Below are 22,419 nucleotides of genomic sequence, written 5' to 3' on the forward strand. Positions count from 1 at the left end.
CCAGGGGGAAGGGTGGAAAGATTTGAGTTGGGAGATGAGCCTAAAAGGTAAAGCTCTAAAGTTAAGCCTAGGAATGACGTCAGAGCATTGGAGAGAAGTTAATTTGGGTAGCAGATTATGTTTTACAATTCCAAGCAAGAAGCTATTTTAAGTAAAAAAGACAAGTGTTGATAACTTAGTATGCTATTGGCCCAATATTTACAACACAAGGTGTGTAAACATGGATATCAAATTGGGTAATCCGTATATTGTAATAGGAACAATTGAAGTACAGGACTAAGCAACTGAATCTTCCATCAAGAAATACTGTCTTACTACATTATTATTATTATTTCAGATGTGAATGTTTCTTTCTTCAATATCAATGGGTTTTGGATTCTGAAAGACAAGATCTATTATGAAGATTGTGTAGACTGAAAATAGTTTTCCGGGCTCAAGTGGCTTTTATACATTGTTCTTTACAGCCTGACCAAGCACAGGCTAAAATATGGATGAACTGCTGACTCTGTCCTTGCTGAATGGTTCCAGAAAACACCACCAAAATATCAAAAGAATGAGCTTTTTAATGCAATTGATATCTATAAAACACAATTATAACCCTATCATAGACGACAACTTATAGGAAAATGGTCACGTTTTTATCAGAATTGCTAACTCCATTTAATAGCTAAATGAATTTCATCAATGTTGGCAAGCATTTTCCCTGAAACAGTTTCCCTGAATTACTTCCGTTTTCTAGACAAAAAGTAAGAAACAAACGAAGGTCATGAAAAATGTCATCCTAATGCCCAAAAACATTTTGCTTGCAGAAAATGAATATTTTAAAAGTTTAACTGAAGGGTGATCATTTGGTCATGATAGACACTATTAAATTAAAAAAGCAAATTTTTCTTCATATAATGGTGTTCACTTTTTAGATGATTGTCTTTAGACTGGGTTTATGAGCATTTTTTCAAAACAACATTTCAAGGCCCAAGGAATATTGTTCAGCTATGTTCTGGAACATATGGCCGTGATTGATTTCCAAGCATAGAAGAGTATTTCATCAGATACAAAGAATTTGCAAGATAAATGCTTTTAAATAAAATTTTGAATTTTATAAAAAGATTTCATTGCGGGTTGAGTTTGACTAGTCATTTCTTTGAGGGAATTTTCAGAGTTTGAGAGTCTGTATCAGCCAGGATGTCCTTATGGTAATGCTCAGAAGAACAAAGGGCACTTATACGCAAGCTTCATGTGGTATTGACTGCTCACTTCTGGTAGAACATTCATGATCGCATTCCAAAGCCAACTATAAATAACTTTTCACTTAAAAAAATATATGTACATAAGATATTGACCATCTCTTCTTTTTACATATCTCATTACTATACATTACGAGGCAGATATACACATTTTAAAATGTTAATATTATTTTACAGATCTTTGCAGAAATTCTAAGTATTTCTTTGCCCATTGACTGCGATAGTAAGGGTATCCTCATTAAGTAACTGTAATTTAAAGAAGCTTTTTAAGAGCATTGAACTAAGACTGGAAGATAGATCAATAATGGCATCTTGTAAGGTTTTGGAAAATTTCTTGAGATTTCTACCTTGGGGTTAGAACAGGAAACAATGAGGAACACAAATCAGGACATGACTTTGAGGCAAAAATAAATATTTAATAATTTCTCAAGGTTAATTATCTTTTCGTAAGGTCACGTGCTTTAACACAAATATTTAATATTCTTAGTATATTTAAATGTTAAATATTTAAATATTCTTAATGTGTGTTTCCTCCACATTTAAGTTTTAGAAGTTAAGCATAAAGAACATTCACAGCACAGAACAATTCCTATTTCAGCAGGGAATTCTCACCTTATTATACGCGTTGTGACTAAACAGGGTGTGAGAATTGTCCTGTTCATCACTCAGTGAGAAGGAGGACAAGTGACTGAAGGGTCCTGGGGTGAGACAGTCAGCGTGTGAGAGGGTCTGTGGGTGCAGCAGGGACTTAGCAGGAGGATAGAGTCTAGTCTGATATAAAGGATGGAGAGAAACAGGCTTGTGAGGGACTGTCACATCCTGGGAAGAAGAAAGGCATAAAGAGCATGTTAGTGGACAATGTCAAGCTCATTTGTAATTAAGTCGAAATATTCTAGGCATTATGTCGGCATCTCTTACTAGCAAGAAAAAACCTCTCCTCGTACTCAGTCCCTCACCAGACACCTGCTTTCATAGTGTATTGTTTGTCTCTTCCAGTAATTCCTGTCAGTCTCCCACCTCCAGCCTCTCCCGAAGAACTAAGTGCCTGCAGTGTCTCTTGAAGGGTGCCAAGTTTCTTATTTTTGAAAATATTGAGAGGAGAAGTGTTTAAGGATGGAGAGAGCTCATCATGAAGGGGGTAGGATGGGACTACAAAAGCCTTCATCCAAGAGGTAGGTAATGGTGGAAATTAGTTTAAGGGCGCTTGTGATTTGGTCTGAAAGAAATTGGGAGCGAAACGGGAGGGGGCATCATAGAGGATATCAACCGGTGAGCAGGGGGGAAAAGTACTGAGTATGGACACGGGGTCAGGGAGAGGTGAGTCTGGAAAGAACGAATGAAGTCTTCGGTGCCAGGCAGTGTGTTGCTTTGGAGAGAAACTGGAGAGAGAGCAAATAGATGAGTTTAACCATAGAGAGGAGAGGGGATGAGGCCTGAACTAGAGCAGGTCTTCACCTTGGAAAGGGGATGAATGTGAAATGCTTTGAGGAAGTAGGAGCTGCCAGATGAGGCCATGAATTAAGTGAATGGAGTGAGGAAATCACAAGAGTGGGAATTCTTGAGCCTACAAAGAAAAGTTTCAAAAAGGGCCTAGATACGTAAATATCCATGAAATTACAGGGCTACTTATTTGCAGATATACACGGACCTCTTACATTTCTGAAATATTTCATGTAAGGTAATAAATTGATAGTGATTATCCTACAGTAAAAACCCTGAGGACATGAACCCTATAAAATGAAACCTGCTCTATTTACCTCTGTGACCTCAGAGTCAAGCACAATGCCTAATATAGTAGATGCTTAATGCATTCATGATTGAACTTTCAAAGGAAGATGATATTTTCTATGAGTTCAATAATATAGTCTATTCTTCTTTTATTTCTCTGATCCATAAGCAATGAATGGATATGTTTGGCTTTGTGCGAAATGGAAATTTAATATAAAATAACATACATTGCTCAAAATGACATTCAGCTAACAGGTAAATTCAACTTTTAAAACTGTACAATTAATATGTTTTCACGTAGGCTGAATTCATTTTGCCAAAACCACGTGTTTTTAAGCCACTGATTGGTTTTCTAAAATTTATGCTGAATGTGTTTGCTGTATCAGAGGAGGTCCATACCATGGGTTCAAAGCTTACTTAAAAAAAACTCTTGAAAAATTTCAAGCAGGTTAGGAAATTACAATTCTAAGGATTTTAAGTTTGTAGAAATGAGAGGCTTTAACCGTCTATACTTTGAAAGTGTGACTAAATGCGTTTTATTTGTATTAGTTTCCTGTTTGTGCTTCAAGAGTTTATTTTACATGTTAAGGAAATACAAATAGACATTCTCATTTCACACACAGACCACAAGGATACATTTATGAAAAAGATAGCACCCTCTTTACAATATTCTGTATCTTATTGGAGGGTTTTTTTTTCACAATTGACGACAGTTTGGAATATTTCTATATTGGTGCATGAAAGCTATGGATTCCCTACGGAGACACATGACTGAGTTATCTCACTGACTGTGTTGCCATTCAGTGCTTCTCTTGGAAGCTCCACGAATACCACCTAAAATATCAATCACCTAACAGAGTGATCAAATTACCTCCCTTTACTACTTTTTGTACTTGTCATTCTTTTCTTTTTTCAAATTCCATTGGCTAATGCCTCTAAGATTACTAAATAATAGTCATGTTAGTGTGCAACTTTAATGGGATGCTTGTAGTATTTGCCCAGTAAAGATGGCTTTTAGGGGCCAGGCCCATGGCTGAGTGATTAAGTTCACGCGCTCCACTTTGGCCGCCTGGGGTTTCGTTGGTTCAGATCCTGGGAGTGGACCCAGCACAGCTAGTCAGGCCACGCTGAGGTGGCGGCAGTGTCCCACATAGCACAACCAGAGGGACCTACAACTGGAATATACAACTGTGTACCTGGGGGCTTTGGGGAGAAGAAGAAAAATAAAAAGAGAAGATTGGCGACAGGTGTTAGCTCAGGGCCCATTCCTTAAAAAAAAAAAATGGCTTTTACATTGAAATATATTCTAATTTTGTTTTATTTCTCAGTCAAATATTTCATTATTTTATCAATAACTAATTACACTTCTTAATCAATGCAGAAAGTGATTAATGAGAAAACTGAGTCACAAGCACAAAAAGGCAGCCTTGTTATTAACAGTTGAAGGTGCCTAGGAGGAGATGAGCTGAACAGTCTCTGTTTATTTTCTGGCTTCAGCTTTTGTGGAGGGTTTACAAACCCATTGTGAGGATGTCAGGAGGAGAGCCTGCAGCAATCCAGAGGAAGCAGAGTTCCCTATATGGGGGAATCTGGCAAGGTCAAGGTCTGACCCCCCATCAAGAGGAAAACCTTTGGAGAGGGTGTGCTGGTCTGTGTTGTATGTTTCTAAGCTCGCTGTGGGCAACCTCCGTTTCTCCGAGTCGGTTACACCTGAAGATTTCTGTAGCATCAGATGGTGCCAGCTGTTCCAGGCAGCTGGTCGGGGAGGGGAGAGCAGAATTTCATCAGCATTTGCACAGGCCAAAGAGAGCTAAGAATCTTGGCCAGGCTCACAACAGCACTGTCCGGTGGACAGTACAGTACAAAGGTGAAACGATTCTTGGTGGCGACAGAATATGTCACTTGAGGCACCTCATCCAATCTGTGCTGGTTGTCTTCTCCGCTTTGTATAAGTTGTTATCCTGCGATTCCCTTTACCATCATCCTGGGCATTTTCTTTGCCTGTCTCTTGTGTTCAATCTCCTGTTTCCAGTATCACGTCTTTCTTTTCCTTGGTTTCTTCTCATATTTGCTGGACCCTAAAAGAGCTTCCTGGGAAAATGGAGCATTGGAAGCAAATTTTTGACACCCTGCATGTTGAAAATTTTGTTCTGCCCTTACATTTGATCTTTTGGATATAGAATTCTAAGTTGCAAAATCATTTTCTTCTGAATTTTGAAAGTATGGTTACATTGTAACAGTGTTACTACACTGTTACTGTTTTATACACTTTTCAAAAATATTTTTTATGTATTATTTCCATAACTTTTGTGTTTTCCAATTATCTTTTATCAATTCTTATAAATTTCTTTCTTTTGTTTTTTTATGCAAAGGGCATTTTACTGTTCTTAAATTTTCCAAATTGAATATTAAATTGATTTATTTTTATTCTCTTATTTATCCATTAAGCATATTTAGAGTTATAAATTTTCTTCCAAGGACTATTTTAACTGTACCCCAGAAATTCTAATAGACAATAATTTTTTACTTTTTTTTTCCAGGTAGAAATTTTATTTCGAATTTCCTCTTTATATTGAAAAGCAAATTTTGCAATATACAGATGGCAGAGACTTTTTGTGTTTTCTAACTGTGTTATTAATTTATAAAATTTTGTGATCGGAGGAAGTTCTGGGAATTACTTTTATCTTAGCATTAATAGTTTTTTCTTTTTGGTGTAATATATAGTCAGTTTTTATGAGAATTTTACACATACTAAAAAGGATATTTTTTTGTTTTGTTGCAGGATATAATCTAACCATATGTATATTAATTCGATTTACTTTAGATGATCTATCTTAACCTATTTTTCCACATAATCTATTATAAACTGAAAAATGAGTTAATTAAAGCATTTTGCCACTGACGTATTGTCAGTTCTTTCTCATCTTATCTCTTGCTTTTGCTTTATGAGTGTTGATGTTATATTTTGATGCTTAGATGCTCTAACTATTGTATATTCCCTGTAAATTTTATCCTTTAGTATATAAGGAGGTCTCTTTTTGTCTTGCTTAAGGAATTTTTGGCCTGAATTCAACCTGCCCATGGTGAAGATTGTGACCTCTCCTTTCTTGTTGTTTGTGGTACCTGGAGTATTTCATCATCTTCAGCTATTGTCAATCACTTTGTTTAATAGTCTCAATGTAAAGATTGATTTTGTGTGTTATCCAATCTGGGAAGCATTTCTTTTCCCTTTTTTTATTTTATTTATCTCCATAGTAAAAAATCTTTCCTGGACCAGATGTTTTCGCAAGAGGGTCATATGAGAAAAGGACCACCACCTGGGATTGACCTTGTGCTCCAAAGATACCGGCACCGGGGCGTGAGTTTGCTTAGCTTCTATTTTTCCTCAAGTAATGAACACTGTCAGCTGTGCGGTACTTTCCATAGCAACGCATCTATGTCCAGGCTGCCCAGGAGAGAGAGAGAAAGCCTCCTGCCAATGTGATTTGCTGTATGATTCATCATGTAGCCACATAGCCTCACCTCCTCTGCCTCTCAGAACAAAATCAGGTCAGAGATGGTCTGCTGCCAACACCGGCAGCCATGCAGAGACAAGCGACTGGGGGCTTGCATGTTAAGGTGCATCCCACATGCTCAAGAGGAGTATTGGCTGACTCCGCACTCTGTAGTCTCTATACCCTCGGCTCCACATCCTCCTTCTCTCCATTGGTTCTCGCAGGGCTTTAGCTGTCACTAATTGTTTGCTTGTGTTCTAATAGGAGTTTGTGGTTTTCTTTCTCCTCCTTTTGGCTTTTGGATGATATCAGTATGAAAAAATGTAATTCACTGCTGAATTTATACCTGTCATATTCAAACCAGGAACCTCATTTGCATTTTTGAAAAACAAATATTCATAATGCATCTTGAAGTTTATCACTTTTTAAGATACTTTGCCATGGAGATAACTTAAGAACCTCTGAATGTTCCAAAAGATTTCCTTGGTCCTTCTCCATTTCGTTATTGTAAAGATAGATAGATAGATAGATAGATAGATAGATAGATAGACAGATAGATAGATAGGTAGATACATAGATGACAGCTAGATAGATATCTTTATTCCTATTTCTATATATAGAAATCTTTATTATCTATCTTATATATATAAATATATATAGTATGTATCTACATCTTCCTTGTCATTATAGCTTATCTACAGATGTTGATATAACTGCAACCTCATACTACAATCCTTTTTGTTAAAATATACTCCATTGCTGACTATATCTTCACAGTTTTCCCATAAAACAGTGATTTTATTGAAGAAGTCACTTATCTTTCCTGTAACCCCCAAAAATGGCACTTTTTGTATATTTCATATTGAGAACACAAATGCTATAAGTTGAGAATATTTTTAAATTTATACTTTGATCCAACTTACAGTGTTTACTGCAGCAGGAGGAACACGTATATCTCCAATTAAACTGGGTTTTTAACTTTTCCTTTATGAAGAGTCTTCGAAAAGGACTTTTATCATTCACTTCAGCAAAACTTTAAACATTATAGTTCTGAGAACCCCACATCTTTAAACATTACTGAAAACTGCACAGCATCTCCATGTCCTGGATGCCTACTTTGTAAATGTCTCACTCATTATGGTAACAGAAAACAACTATCAGTTAAAATTCAAGGCAAAAATATAAACTTAGAGCTGGGTACACTGACAATGAAAGAAGATATAAAATTTTATTTAAAATAGTTTCAAAAATTTCCAAAAATTGGCCTACTTCTTGTCAAATTCAAGTAGGTTATCAGTGTTTATAACATATTTATGGCCAATAACAAGCTTATCCTAGGCATGGGTACTGTGTCACTTCTGCCATTTCTTGCTGTTTATGCCTATATTAGTAGTGGTATATTCAATGTAGATTATTTTGCAGGAGATTTTTAAAATAAAGTCATTTGCTAATTTTATGAGGATTACTTTAAAGATAGTTAAAATGATAAATTACATGTCCATCTAGGCACATGAACTGTTACAGCCTTAAGGAACAGCCAACTTAGGGCTCTCTGTCTACTGCACAAAGCTGGAGAGCTCTTGACACTTTTCTAGGAAATCTCACTTAGAATGTGCATGAGTTGTGACTGTCTATCACTCAGACATACAAAGGAGACCAATGTAAACCCGTATAAATCAGCCAAGCTTAAAATCTTTCTTATTATTTTAGGTCAGGAGTTGGTCAACTTTTTCCAGTTAGTATATATTGTAGGCTTTGCAAACCTTATGTTCTGTCACAATTACACCTGCTATGGTAGTGTGAAAGCAGCCTTAGACAATACATAAATGAATGGGCACAGCTGTGTGCCAATAAAACTTTATCCATAGGAACAGGTGGTGGAGCAAGTCTGGCCCACAGGTGATAGTTTGTGACCCCAGTTTTAGATTTTAAAAAAGACGTTAATTGGGGCCATCCCTGTGGTGTGGTGGTGAAGTCAGTGTGCTCTGCTTCAGTAGCCCAGGTTCACAGGTTCGCATCTTGTGCGTGGACCTACACAACTTGTCAGCCATGCTGTGGTGGCAACCCACATACAAGGTGGAGGAATATTGGCACAAATGTCAGTTGAGGGCTAATTTTCCTCAAGCAAAAAAAAAAAAGGAAGACTGGCAACAGATGTTAGCTCAGGGCTAACCATCCACCGAAAAAACAAAAAAGAAACATTAATAAAATCTTCATCGTGTCTGACTTGTATGCCACCTCCACCCCAATGAATTATCTTGAGGTTGGTACATATTACTTTGAAGACCGCTGTTCTAAATGATTCCTGAAAATGAACATTATTCTGCTCTGCTTTAGCATTCAGTAGATGAATCTTTGGATGTTCTAACCTTTGAGGGAAGGACAGGTGTCATAAAACTGTCTTGCACATGTTTCTATCAGTGAGATATGTAACATAGTTATTTCTGATAAAATACTTTAAACTGCTTTTCAGTTACTTGAGAATTGTCATTTTCAATAAAAAAAATACTTAGAACAAATTTTTCAAAATAAAAGAAGCCTTACTTAGGAGCTTGTTTTTTTTAAAGGAATTAATTATTTTGGTTGATTATAGTATCCTATCTCGCAAAACTTCAAGAACACAAACACTAATGAAGCAAATAATATCTGTATTCATCAGAGAAAAATTAGCAGACAAGTAAGCAGTAAATAAATTAATTTAGCTCTGTTTATTAAGAGAACTGTAGATACTGCAGAATTAAGTATTGACAGAGACATCAGAAAAATTAATGCTACAGCCATAAGGGATGCACTCACCACTCTAGAAAAAGTCCACTTTCTACAGAGCCATCAAGTCCAACTGTTTAACTTCAAAAGCTGTTTCCATTGCAACACCAAAGGGCATTTTAGGGCACTATGGGCTCTTTTCATTAAAGCCTGCACATCTGAGATTCTTTTGTTCCATCCTGACATTTTAAAGTTACCTCCTTTCCTGTGGTTTGGAAGTGAAGGGTGAAAATCCGCTTTCTCGCCACTCCCGCTGTCCCCTCTTCACACCACGCAGAGTCATCTGCGCCCTTGGGAACTCAGAGCACCACTGGGTGAAATTACTGGAGCCTTTAACTCCATCCTCTCTCCCTTCTTCCCATCTCTTTGGTAAACAACACTTATTTTTAAATGCTGTACTTATTTTCAGTTTCCTCTCCTGCCTGGAGCTTTTAACAATTTACAATCAGAGTTATAGCATTTCTGCTATAGTTTTAATTTAAAACAACACTCTGTTCATAAAGTCAAGAACAGTTACAATGTATTTCTTAAAGAGTGACTCCTTCAGCCAAAGATACATCAACACTTCACAGACACGATCACAGAATCCCCAAATTACCACGAAAATATTCCAATCATCTAACATTTCACCAAGATCAAGCCAAGATAAATTAGGTCTCTTAATTTTGAACATATGGTATAATTTCTTGCTTATCAGCCCTAATTTTGAAGAATCCATATGCATTTTAAAAACAGATGTACGTAAGGCAACACTTATCTACTTTGATTCCTGATTTGAACCAAAACATTTGAACTTGTGAAGTATGAAAAAAAGATAGCATATGCTTAGCTACTTCAAATCCTCTATACAAAAAAAAGTTTTCAAATTATAAAATATAATTTCAAAGATAAGCCTTGGCTTATTTAGTGCTTAAAGTTTGTAGTTGTCTGACAGCAATTTCACAGAGCAGATGACATGGATAAGTGTGACGGCATTTGATGGAGACGTGCTCAAGGGAAAAGGAAGAGAAAAGATTTCGTTATCAATCACTGTGGACACCAGAGGGCTCAAACAGAGTTTTATGTTTTTTCTGTACATATAGTTTAATTCTTGTCCTACACAGCTGACCTGAATGCATTGGTTGGAGAGATGCAAGGTAAATTGAATAGTTAGAAAGTAACCTAGAAAAGACACTTCTCTGATTTCTCATAATGGTGGAGAGAAGGAGGACATATTTTGGTCACTCCTTAGTAGGAAGTCAACTCCTTTCTTCAAAAATTATAGAGATTGTAAGGGAAATGATAGCAATAAAAATTTAAAATTTGCATCCCTTTTAAAGTGTTCAGAGCCCTTTCACAGTGACTATTTCATTTAACCATGAATGGGATTACCATGGGTACCATTAGAAACGGAATCAGTAGCCTCATTTTTCTAGGATAAAATTGAAGTTCAGAGAGTTGACTGATCAACGCAAGATCACTCGTTGCATTCTATCACAATGTTTCTCTCCTTTGAGGAAGCAGGAAAGTCAAAGGCTCCAGTAATCCACAGCCAGGGTAGGGGCCCTTAATGGATTAGAGGACCAGAGGACCAGGCCATGAAGTGCGCAGCCTGAGTGTGAAGTGGACAGTTTAGAATGAGGAAACAAAGAGGGTTGCAGAGAAGGGTAAGAATGGCAGAAAAGAGACAGAGATCAAGGTTCAGAGTATTTAGAACCCACTAGAATCTAAGCTCCCTGGGGGCAGGGATATGGTCTGCTCTATTTCCTGTGAAGTCACTCATATCTATTGCAGAGACTGACACAAACATGAAATGGTCAAATGCTAAGAGCAGAAGAAAATAGAGTGAGTGTGGAGAAAGCAGCGACACTATCCATCAGGAAACCACAGCACTCCTCTGCACTGCAGGGACCACATCCAGGAAAGAGTATTTTCCGGTTCTTCCACCCCCATAGTCCCGTGCTCTGTGGTCCTTCCACCAACTCAGGCAGCTAAGGCTTAATTCCACCTTAATGTCTCAGGGTAGGAGTTTTGGTGGTGATAGAGCAGAATTTTAAAGAGTTAATTTTTGGATTTTGAGCTTCCGAATAGATTTTGGGAATGTATGGCAGAGGTAATACTTTGAGAGAGAAAGCCTTTGGGTTTCAAAAGTCCAGGATTCAGGACATCAAAACTCTGGAAGAATATACAATAAATCAGAGTAAGAACACAGAAAGTTTGCTTAGCCTGAGGGAAGGAGACAGGGCAGAATAGGATGGAGGAGAAGGAGGGAAACGGGGAGATCAGAAGCCCCAGTAAGGGACTGAGAAAGGTCGCTCTGCTCCACCATCAGTACTGGGCTGGAGCCTGGGGTGGAGTCAGCGGTGGTTAAAATAACCTCTGATAAATTTGGTGAATCACAGATTAGGGAAGACACGTGTGCTGGATTCCAAGTAAAAGTGGACAAAATGACATGAGTCACAAGTTTCCCAGTGTCTTGTCTGGTATGGGACCCACAGAATAGGTGTATCGAGGGAGGAAAAACAAGAAGCTCTGAGAGAGGTCATCTTGAGAGTGACAGGAGATTTCGGGAACTGGTTGGATTTTAAAACAGTAAGAGACGGAGCATGAGAACGATTCCATTTCACAAAATGGCAGAAAGTATCCAATCACGACAAGTGGCTAAAAAGTTTGTTACTTGACTGATACCTGCAGATCTCTGACTGACTGTGAGGAGGTAGGACCTTCCTTATAAAAGTACGTAGATAGCAAACTGCTTGCTCTTCTAAGGCCCACTCCATACTTATTTCAGGAGCTGCCCTGTCTTCATTAGGATAACTAGGAAGAGACCATAGTTTTATTATTTTAAGGTAACATTTTAAAGCTGAGATACCCTGCACACAAATATGAGTTAATTCCTACTCTATTGATACCAAAAGCATTTAGATATCTTTGTTTTAAAAAAAAAAAAAATCCACTTTTACTATTTTGAAATTCTCAGCAGGCTGTGTACATACAAGATAGGTTTAATGTTACACTATTATAAACTTCTTCATGGTACAAGATTAGTATATATTTAGGTGAATTTATATTTTTAGGTGCATTAAATGCATCATTTATATTGCTCATGTTAACAAAGTGTTATAATTTTAAAGAAAAATGATCTTATAGTTTTTAATATCCTGAGGTCTTATTCCTTTGAATCGATTATTGTATTAACAAGGAATTTACGTGAAAGGGTTGATGTTCTTCAAGTAAATTATATTTCTTTTCTTTTTGTTTTTTTTTTTTTTTTGAGGAAAGTTAGCCCTGAGCTAACTACTGCCAATCCCCCTCTTTCTGCTGAGGAAGACTGGCCCTGAGCTAATATCCGTGCCCATCTTCCTCTACTTTATATGTGAGACGCCTACCACAGCATGGCTTTGCCAAGCGATGCCATGTCCGCACCCGGGATCCAAACCGGTGAACCCTGGGCCGCTGAAGCAGAACATGCGCATTTAACCGCTGGGCCACCGGGCCCGCCCCTAAATTATATTTCTCATATAGAGCCTGTCACCCAGTCCCATATCACCTCCCAGAGAGAGATAGAAGAGAAAAAATTATCCCCAAAGTTTATCGCAAGGATTATCCCAGAGTCATTTTTGATTATGAAACAAATGAATCAACGTATGGTGTCTTCTGCACGTAAGAATGCAGAAACAAGAAATCCAGAGACAGGAAAAACTTGCAAAGCCATCTTCACTTTCATTATAAAAAGTATCTTTGCTTAAATTTTAGGTTTCCTGCCTAGCCTTTCTATTTAGGTTATTTGCAACAAAAATAGTTGCCATGGGGGCCTGCCCCGTGGTGCAGCAGCTAAGTGCATACGTTCTGCTACAGCGGCCCAGGGTTCGTCAGTTCGGATCCCGGGTGCAGACATGGCACCGCTTGGCAAGCCATGCTGTGTAGGCGTACCACGTATAAAGTAGAGGAAGATGGGGACGGATATTAGCTCATAGCCAGTCTTCCTCAGCAAAAAGAGGAGGATTGGCAGCAGATGTTAGCTCAGGGCCAATCTTCCTCAAAAAAAAAAAAAAAAAGTTGTCAAGTTTGCCAATGCAAAAAAGGAAAAAAAGTAATTTAAGTAGCAAATACCAATGCCCTTTAAAAGGCTATTAAATATGTGTATATCTTTGGTATAAACATACACACTCATACATATACATATATATATAAATTTTGAAGAGAAATTCTCTTTCCTCCCAGGGTTTCTAGCTTAAGGAAAGGCAAAACAAAATTTTAGTTATTCCAAGGGAAATAGTGGCAATAAATCATATTGATGATTTCTCAATACCCTACGAAAAGGAAGTAAATACAAAGTAATTTTTAAAGAAAGAAAAAGTCCAAATAAAGAGATTCTCTACCCAAAATTGCTCAATTCAAAAGGAAAAAAAAATCATAGCAAACTCTATGGGGATAGGTATCATTTGTCATGATTTTGACCTAAACAGTAGATTATAAGACTATCCATCTCTCCAAACTTATGACCTGAGTAATACTTGGTCTTTTTTTTTCTTCCTTTTTTGGATCACCTAAGGATGTGGAATATCAGGAGGGTTCCAATAATAATTAAAAATGTAAATGCAGAATTTCAGGGTGAGAGGGCACCTTCAAAATTACTTCATACAGTGCCTTCATACACTGTAAGCGGATAATAAGATCCAGCATCAGAAATGACTTAATCCAACAGCACACATTTATCATACAGACTATCTGACTTTTAAAATTTTATCTTTTAGTTGATTATCCTGAAACCTAACAATTGGGGAAACACAAGAGGGAAGGAGAAATGTCTAGAAAGATGGGGAAGCCATAATTTTGCTGACATATCCAGAGCTAATGAAAAGGTATGATGCTTATCAAACAGGGCTATCTTTTTAAGTAGAGGCTATGTGGAATGAGAGAAATTCATAAATGGTGTCTAACTTACCTCTTTTGTGTAAATCAAATAAGGAAAAGTTCTTAATTAAAATACAAAAAGAAGACACCTAATCAATGTTGGTTGAACCGAAATGCCGCTGGCAGGGATAGTATTGACTTTCATTAGTCACAGTATTCTTAGACCTGGAAGGGAGCCGAGAGATGGTCTGGTCCAGGGTTCTCAACCCCAGCACTAGTGACATTTTGGGCAGGATAATTATTGTGGGAGACTGTCCTGTACATTGTAGGATGTTTAGTAGCATCCCTGGCCTCTACCTAATAGATGCCAATAGCACACCCCTCCCCAGCCATGTCAACCAACAATGTCTGGAGCTAAGTCACCCTGTTTAAGAACCACTGGTCTAATCCAATCTCCTCATTTCATTGATGAGGTTCAGGTTTCACAAATACACTGGGCAAAGCTGGTTAACCACATAATCATGACTAGAATCCACATTCCAGAGCTCTTTCTGTAAATCCAAGATGCCCTAGTTTCCCTTTGATTTAATTACACATCAAAATGAATAAAGTCATCATATCCTGCCTGAATGTGGGTTCTAAAATGGGAGATGAAACTAGCTTGACCCTACAATACCCTGCCAAGGGCCAGTGCTTCCACCAAATACAATTCATGAGGGCCCAATACTTCCCAGAGACCATTTAGCCAAAGACTGAGAACAATACCTCTATTTTTCTGAACTTACCCAATGGAATAAATATCACCTATACTTGCTTTTATTTGAGCAGGTAAAATGTGCTAAGCTTCTTAACTCTACTAGATAAAGATAACTGACAATCCAGTTCCTGGTAGTTGTTTATTTTCTTACCAAATGTACTTTTCTATTTTCAAGGAAAAGTAAGGTAAAACAAATATTAAAGTGGGGCTGGCCCCTGGCTTGGTAGTTAAATTTGATGTACTCCACTTTGGCAGCCCAAGTTCATGGGTTCAGGTCCTGGGTACAGACCTACACCACCCATCAGCCATGCTGTGGTGGTGACCCACATATAAAGTAGAGGAAGACTGACACAGATGTTAGCTCAGGGTGAATCTTCCTCACGCAAAAAAATATATATTAAAGATCTAGAGCTCCATAAGATAATTGATATTTGGATAGCTGGGCCACAATAGATTAAATCTCATTTAGGATGTCCATATTTGGAGATTAGAACATTATTTTTGAAAAACTCTAAATACCTACCAGCTCCCATCCTTAGGAAATCACCAATTTTGAATTTACAAATTTACTACAGATCTCCTTTCCATGCAAGTTTTGAAATAAAGAAAAGTACATTTTTAATCCCATTTTCTTTTTTCCATATTGTTATTTTAAATCACCTGCTTCAGTAGCCTGACTTCAGTTTTCTATAGGCTGTACTTCTCAAGCTGTCTGTTTTTTTTAAGAGAATTGAAAAGACAGTTTATTTACCAGTTTTAGCTCTCTGCTTCTCTCTCTCCTTTGTGTTCTTTTGTCTGCTCTTCTCATTTGGATTTATTCTTTTCTCTGCTGAAATTACCTACTTAGTTATTTTATCTTTATCCCAACACTCTTCACACAATTCCTCTTCAAACTTATATATCTTGCTGTGACCTTTACATTTGTGACCTTTACATTCAAAGTCTGATCTCACCCACATTTTAAAATCTGTAACAATCTCTCCAATGTTTAGAGATGATAACATGTTTCAAACACATCAGTGTTAGCGTTTAGAGTCAAAGACTACATCAGGTTTTTACTACGTCCTCCTCTATGCACTCTACCTTGATTCTGCTTTTCATGGGTCAAAGAAAATGTACAGTAGAGCAAAGAAAATCACAGGCTTCTCACTCTTATTGTATTTCAGTTGTGGAATTGAAACTGTGGAGGGAGGGAGAGAGCGAGGAGAGCACTGTAGACAGTGTCCTAGGAAAGAGGCCTTAGTTTTACCAAAATTATCTTATATACCATAAGACAAAATTATGCCAAAGACACGTGATTGCTTCCATCTACAGTTCTATTCATAGGATGACCTTGACTCAAAGTTCAAGGAGAAGTTTTGGGATAGAGATGTCTGTAAAGTAAAACAGAAGAGTGCACCTTTTTTCTTGCCAACAAATAAAACTAACTTTCTAATCTCTGAATAACATTTAATTTGGATATTACTTAAAATTATTTTTACACAGCTACCTTCTCTCTTTTGCATTCTAACTGTTGTTTAATACTTTTCAGATGAAACCAATATAGGATTTTTAATTCTATTTTAACAAGGCCTTATTTTAAAACTGGAGCAAATTTACCCAGAGGTTCTAAATTTGGCAATGGCCATCCCTCTTAAATAAAGACATATAGGGATAGCACGGGTGAACAAAGCATAGAGAATACATTTGCTTAAAGCTTTCAGATTGTCCTTGTTTCTCAGTAGATTGGGGTAAGGTCAGACAGTACTTATTCACCAAATATTTGTTAAGCAGCTAATGTTTTAGAGCTTAACTAATTATTAGAATTATTAGGATAATTCTATCAATTATGATAGAAGTGGCAAATAGGCCCTTTTTGTGTGGGGGGAGGGTGGTTTAAGCCAGTGAAAATCTCTTTAAGATTCTGACCCCTACACAAGGCAAGTGAAGGGGGGCAGGGAAAAACTCCTTTAGCAATGTAGACACCTGCTACGGAAAATTGCAATTCTTTATTCCAATCTTCCAACCTTGACACACACACAAGGTCAAGAGAAAACTAAAGCCAAAAAAGGGGAGAGATGAAATCCTAAGTTTAAAGAGGTGATTCCATCTGATTCTATCCTGGAGTAAAAAGCAAATATTATCTCTAAAGGACACTGTTTAAAAAACGTATAAAACTGAAAAAATGGTTGATTGTGTTTGTTTATGATAAATTGTCTATTACCTGTTACATATAGAGGAAGGAAAGAAGAAAGGGAGGGAAGAAGGAAAACAAAAGAAGAGAAAAACTCACAAAGATTTCACTACTTGAATAAACAAAAACAACATGGTAAAACTTGGAGAAGACAAATCTCTGGTTTTAACCCTTCCAAAAGAAATGTAACACTATAAGGAAATACAGTTCTCTCCCCCTTAAAACAAACCAACAAATCACTTAATCATTTCTAGACCTAAAGAGGTTAAATGTTTTACTCTAAAAATATTTCTTAATAAAATGTTAGCAATGATAAAAGATAATTTTATGACAAAAAAGAATGAGCCATCTTGATTGAGAAACAAATACTGAAAAAGTACTAATTTGTGGCAAAGCCAAAAGTCATTCAGAATAAAAGGCAATATTGTCAGTTTCACCTGATGACAAAGGTGAGTATTTGCCCTGTAGTCTTAACATGTGAGTGACACAAGGAAGTGAAGGTGAAGAAGATCACAGTGGAAATATAACTTGATGAATATTTATATAGAAATCTGAAAGTCACTCACATAATCATCAAAGCTGAATGTCAAACAGAGAGCATTTGGTAGGGAAGGGAGGTGTAGGGGAGGAAGACATTTCCTCTACCCATTGTGGGTTCTTCTGCCCGGAGAACAAATTAAATTCACATGAGACAGAATAACAGGAGAAAATTAAACACAGCTTTATAACATGTATACATGGGAGAGGCTCAGGCAAACTGAGCAACTCACCAATATGGCTGAAGCCACCACCTTAAATATCATATTCAGCTAAAGACAAAGGAGGATGTTGGGGGTGGAGGGGGAGTTGATCATGGGAGATTACCACACAAGTACAGTGAACAAATGCAGATTTAAGTCCTTGACTTTGGCATTGATTAAGAGTTTCTAGAGATAAGGTCATCTGCCCCAATTCTTCCTGGTACAGAGAGGGAGGCACCTTTACAGATGGAGATTTCCTTTACAATGTAAATGTCTCTTAACAAAGGGTAAGTAACTTCTACTCCTCAGAGCCTCCTTCCCGTCTGCAGTTTTTAAAAGTAACCAGCCTAAAATAATCCTCATGCCAAAGAGACATATCTTGGAGTGGCCAATTCCTGTCCCCCACAGAAGCAAGTCAGATGTCTGAGAAAAATCAGAAGGAAAGAAAGAATGAAAATACTACAACGAGAAAATTCCCTATAATTATCCTTTTATGTTGTCTGTGAAGTAGTGTGAAGGAAATTCGTTAAATGGTCATTTTTGTACAAAATCATGTTCTTTTCCCCACTGAAGTAAATTAGAAGGAAAATAAAATTTGAGGCCTACATGCTGGCAAGTGTTATTTCTCATTGTTTTTAAAAAAAGGAGAGTATTTCCAGAAAAATCAGACGATATTACAATATTCCTCCTTTAATTCTGTTCAAAACTTTTTGATACATTTCTCTAGGGCTTTAAGAAGGAAATGACATATCTAATATCAAGGGTTGAATGACTCATTTATAAAAAATGAGAGAGAATATTTTATGGAACATTTTATACAACTGAGGTTAGCAACTGCTATTCGTATTAAATTGAGAAACTTCAGGGAAGAAACCACCTTTAGCTAATTAGATACATTAAATGACCAGAAAGCAATCAATATATTTTGCAAACTCATAAGTAGTCAGACAAACTAAAAACCATTCAATTCTCTAGTATCTTCATTCTCGTCAGTAAATTGATTTTCTGAGATGCTCTGTCTTCTGTGTGCCCATTTGTCCAATCGATTCTGTTTATTTTCCAACACTGCTGTTCATTCTCAATAGAACTATGCTTCAAAGCACATCACCATAGTTTTAAATCCACATGTGGAGAGTGAGGATACTTTGTAATAACCCAAAAGGACCACAAATTGATACAGTAATGGATTTAAAGGTAATTCCAGCGAAGCATAAGCTTCATTCTGAAGCATTTTTGTTCAAAAATCCATCTAATATAGAATGACGCTTCCTGGCCTATGCCATTTTCGCGTAAAAGTTGTTGATTAACAAGTCTCAATTACTTGATTATGCATTTGGTTTCCAACTTTGCTTTTAGTACTCAGAGGCTGTCTCCAGGCAAATTTTCAGTTCATTATCAGTTTAAAAGCCTGCCCAGATGCACCTTCTTAAGCAACAGTAAATTCATTCCCGTCTGGTCTCATCATCTTTAGTTTGTGATCTTTTATAACAGAAAGTTTGAAATCATATTTTATGACAGTGAAGCTGCCAGGGGAAATTTATTGCCTTAACAATCCCATCCAACATCTCCTGTCATGTGGAACTGCCCCCAGTACAAGACAGATTAGTGAATGTGAGCTGCTTCAATTTGGCCCAACTGTCCGGCACATTTCCCATTACACGGGTGGGTGAGATCAGCTGAGTTTGGAACCATTCAATCCAGTCTGTGGCAGCAGTATAGAACACAGTAGTGACCAGAACTGAATCTGAATGTGCTCCCTTCTATGGAAGTTCTGATGAAGTAGCAATACTGAGATTATAAATTACTAGTCAATTCATTTTTTTAAGTAGATCTAAGCATCTACTCTTATGAGCCGTCTTTGGCCCCTGCCTCCCCTGTAGCACTGGACACAATGAGACGACAGTCCGAGCTCAATATAAGGAGGCCAGTTGATAGTATACGCAGTTTCCAGGGTGTAGTGGCCCCAAGGTTCTATTATCTTTTCCCTTTCATGCAGGGTCAATGAATAAGACCAGGGAACATTTGAAATTCACTTTTAAGTAGTATGCTAGACTTCTTTCAATTCTGAGTCTGCAAACTCCTTCTTCCCATGTTCCACACAGAAGTTGGGATACGCACAAGAAAAAATTGATGGAAAGAAAATATAAATAAGACTATGTCTGTGGCACCTTAATACTTGCAAAAGAGCTCAAATTTTCAACAAATTCTCTGGAAATACCTAGGTTTGTGTTGTACATAAACAGAGCTTTGAAGTTGCTGTGTAGTCAGGAAAAGTAATGAAAACAAATGGCAACTCCTTTGAATGACAAGAATTTTCTACATTTAAAAATGGAATTTATCATTTCAGAGGACAGTAAATTGTGATAAATTATAGGTAGATTAACCTGATATTCTGCAAAGAATCTCGTGTAAAATAAAATGCATAAGTTTGAAATTATTCTAATACAAAAGAACAAATTATTTTAGAGCATTAGATCATATTTCGAAGAATGTAAGTTATATGTGAAATTTATTTTAACTGTTGGCATTTTTGTCATATAAAACTAGGTTATTCTTATAAATTTTTTGTAATGATCCCACACTGTGAATTAGTGAATTAGTGAAGACACATCTACAGATAAATAAGATTTCTCTAATTTAAATTGAGAACTACATTTTATTCCATAAAATGAAAATAATTGCCTTTAATTATCATTTTCAATGATATTAGTGTCTTCTAAAAATTTTTAACTTATCAAAATCATATCACTCTTCAGAAAGTATATACAGACAGAAAATATTTTCATCTCCATTCGATAAATAAAATCTATAGTTAATCTTGAGAAGGTATTTATACTGAACTTTCCCAAGGCTACAGAGGGATTTCTGACCCAGTCAGGGTCAAACTTAAATCTAAGTAACCCAAATTTCAGAGTTTGAAGGATCTTTAGGAAGTTCCTGATCTGAATGCCTCTTTTTATGCATTAAGAAACTGAAACCTTGGGGCTGGCCCCATAGCCCATTGGTTAAGTTTGTGCACTCCACTTTGGCAGCCCAGGGTTTGCCTTTTCGGCTCCTGGGCGTGAACCTATGCACCTCTCATCAAGCCATGCTCAGATGGCGTCCCACATAGAGGCACTAGAAGGACTTACCACTAGGATCTACAACTACGTACTAGGGCTTTGGGGAGAAAAAAAGAGGAAGATTGGCAACAGGTGTTAGCTCAGGGCCAATCTTCCTCCCCCCACCCCCCAAAAAAAGCATACCTTTAGAAAAAAAAGAAAGAAACTGAAGCCTAGAAAGATGAAACAATTTTCTCAGGCTTATAGAGCTAATGTGTGGCAGATAAGATATTCCTTATGTTTCATAAATATGAATGTAATTTTATTACAGATTACCAAATGTGGTGATCTTATGTGTCCTTGTTGTATCCAGAAAGATTTCTGGATTGCTTACATTGCTTATCCACATAATAATGTTTGACATATAAACCACATAACCTATGTCTATTTGTTGCATTTTAATAAGACAAATAAATATGTCAAGATTATCTTTGAAATAATTTACCAAGTTTTATATCATGTATTTTCATATTTTTCCAAATATCTTATAAAGTACCATCAACAACCTTCCATTATACTACCTCCAACATAAAGCATATACAAGGGGAAGACCTTCTTTACATGTAAACCAAATGAGCAACAAAGCCTTGGATAACGTGAGCCCCTGTCCTCTAACTAGTACCACTCAATCTAGGCCCTCACCTCACCTCTACTATGTCAACATGAATCCAGACAATAGAAATTTTGTCAAACGTACTAATATACTAAATCTAAAATATTGCATCTCTTCAAAAGGAGACAGGATTTTAGAAATAAGAGTGCAACACCTATTTGACTCATCCAACCAGTGTCTTTATAGAGAGCAAAGTCCCAAAACAATACCAGCACTAGGTAGAAAATTTTTAGGAAAAAAACATTGAAATACTTCAAAATACCATCCTGAAAATATATAAGAATTTCTTTTTATTATGCAAAATTGGATCTTTTTTTTATTACTAAGGATATTCCAATCAGATGAACACAGTCTTGCACACACTATATTCAGAGAGGCAGCACTAGGTTTTATATAGTCATTTATCAAAATATCCAAGATTTTCTCATGGGGATGCTCACCTGCTCAGAAAAGAGGTCACTGTTATCTTCCAGGTATTTACTGAAAGGGTTGGGTTCATAGATTTCCTCCTCCTTCTTCAGTAAGATTTTGGATTTTACAGGTACTGGGCGAATTACTCCAGGCTTAGTCTTCATGTCCATCAAATAAATTTTTAAAAAATAGAGAAATAAACACTATTAAAATAAATAAACATGTATTGTCATTCAAATGTTCTCACAAAAATTTATATTTTTTTAAATTTTAAAATGGTTTCACAAATACAGAAAAACAGCATGGAAATCAAATGATGTTAACTAATGTAACTTTAGTTTTCAGTTAACTGTTACAGTAATCGACTCATAAAGTCCACTGTCATGACGTTCAAAATGCAAAACATTCTTCATTTATCTAGCCAAACACGTTCTCATAGCCTTGCCAGTGCATTCAGTCAATAACTATTTCATCTGGTAAATACAGAGAGCATCCTCGGTGCCAGGCAGCATTCTCATTCTGGGCATAGCAGGATAGAGGAATTTGGCACATCCAC

General features: G+C 36.8%; 1 protein-coding gene across 35 annotated transcripts in view; it reads right to left on the reverse strand.

Moving 5' to 3' along the window:
* Positions 1–22,419, reverse strand: part of MLIP (muscular LMNA interacting protein) — a 238,815-nt gene that overhangs the window by 32,528 nt on the left and 183,868 nt on the right. For 23 of the 35 annotated variants that reach the window (XM_070514723.1, XM_044776883.2, XM_070514727.1 and 20 more), the window contains 2 exons: positions 21,893–22,021; positions 1,857–2,063 (listed from right to left, as the gene is read on the reverse strand). In XM_070514723.1, coding sequence (XP_070370824.1) covers positions 1,857–2,063; positions 21,893–22,021 — 336 coding nt within the window. The remainder of the gene's footprint in view (positions 1–1,856; positions 2,064–21,892; positions 22,022–22,419) is intronic. The other 12 variants (XM_070514726.1, XM_014863849.3, XM_070514721.1 and 9 more) reach the window with 1 other exon arrangement.

The sequence above is a fragment of the Equus asinus genome, chromosome 8 (genome assembly GCF_041296235.1).
Source record: "Equus asinus isolate D_3611 breed Donkey chromosome 8, EquAss-T2T_v2, whole genome shotgun sequence".
Lineage (NCBI taxonomy): Eukaryota > Metazoa > Chordata > Mammalia > Perissodactyla > Equidae > Equus > Equus asinus.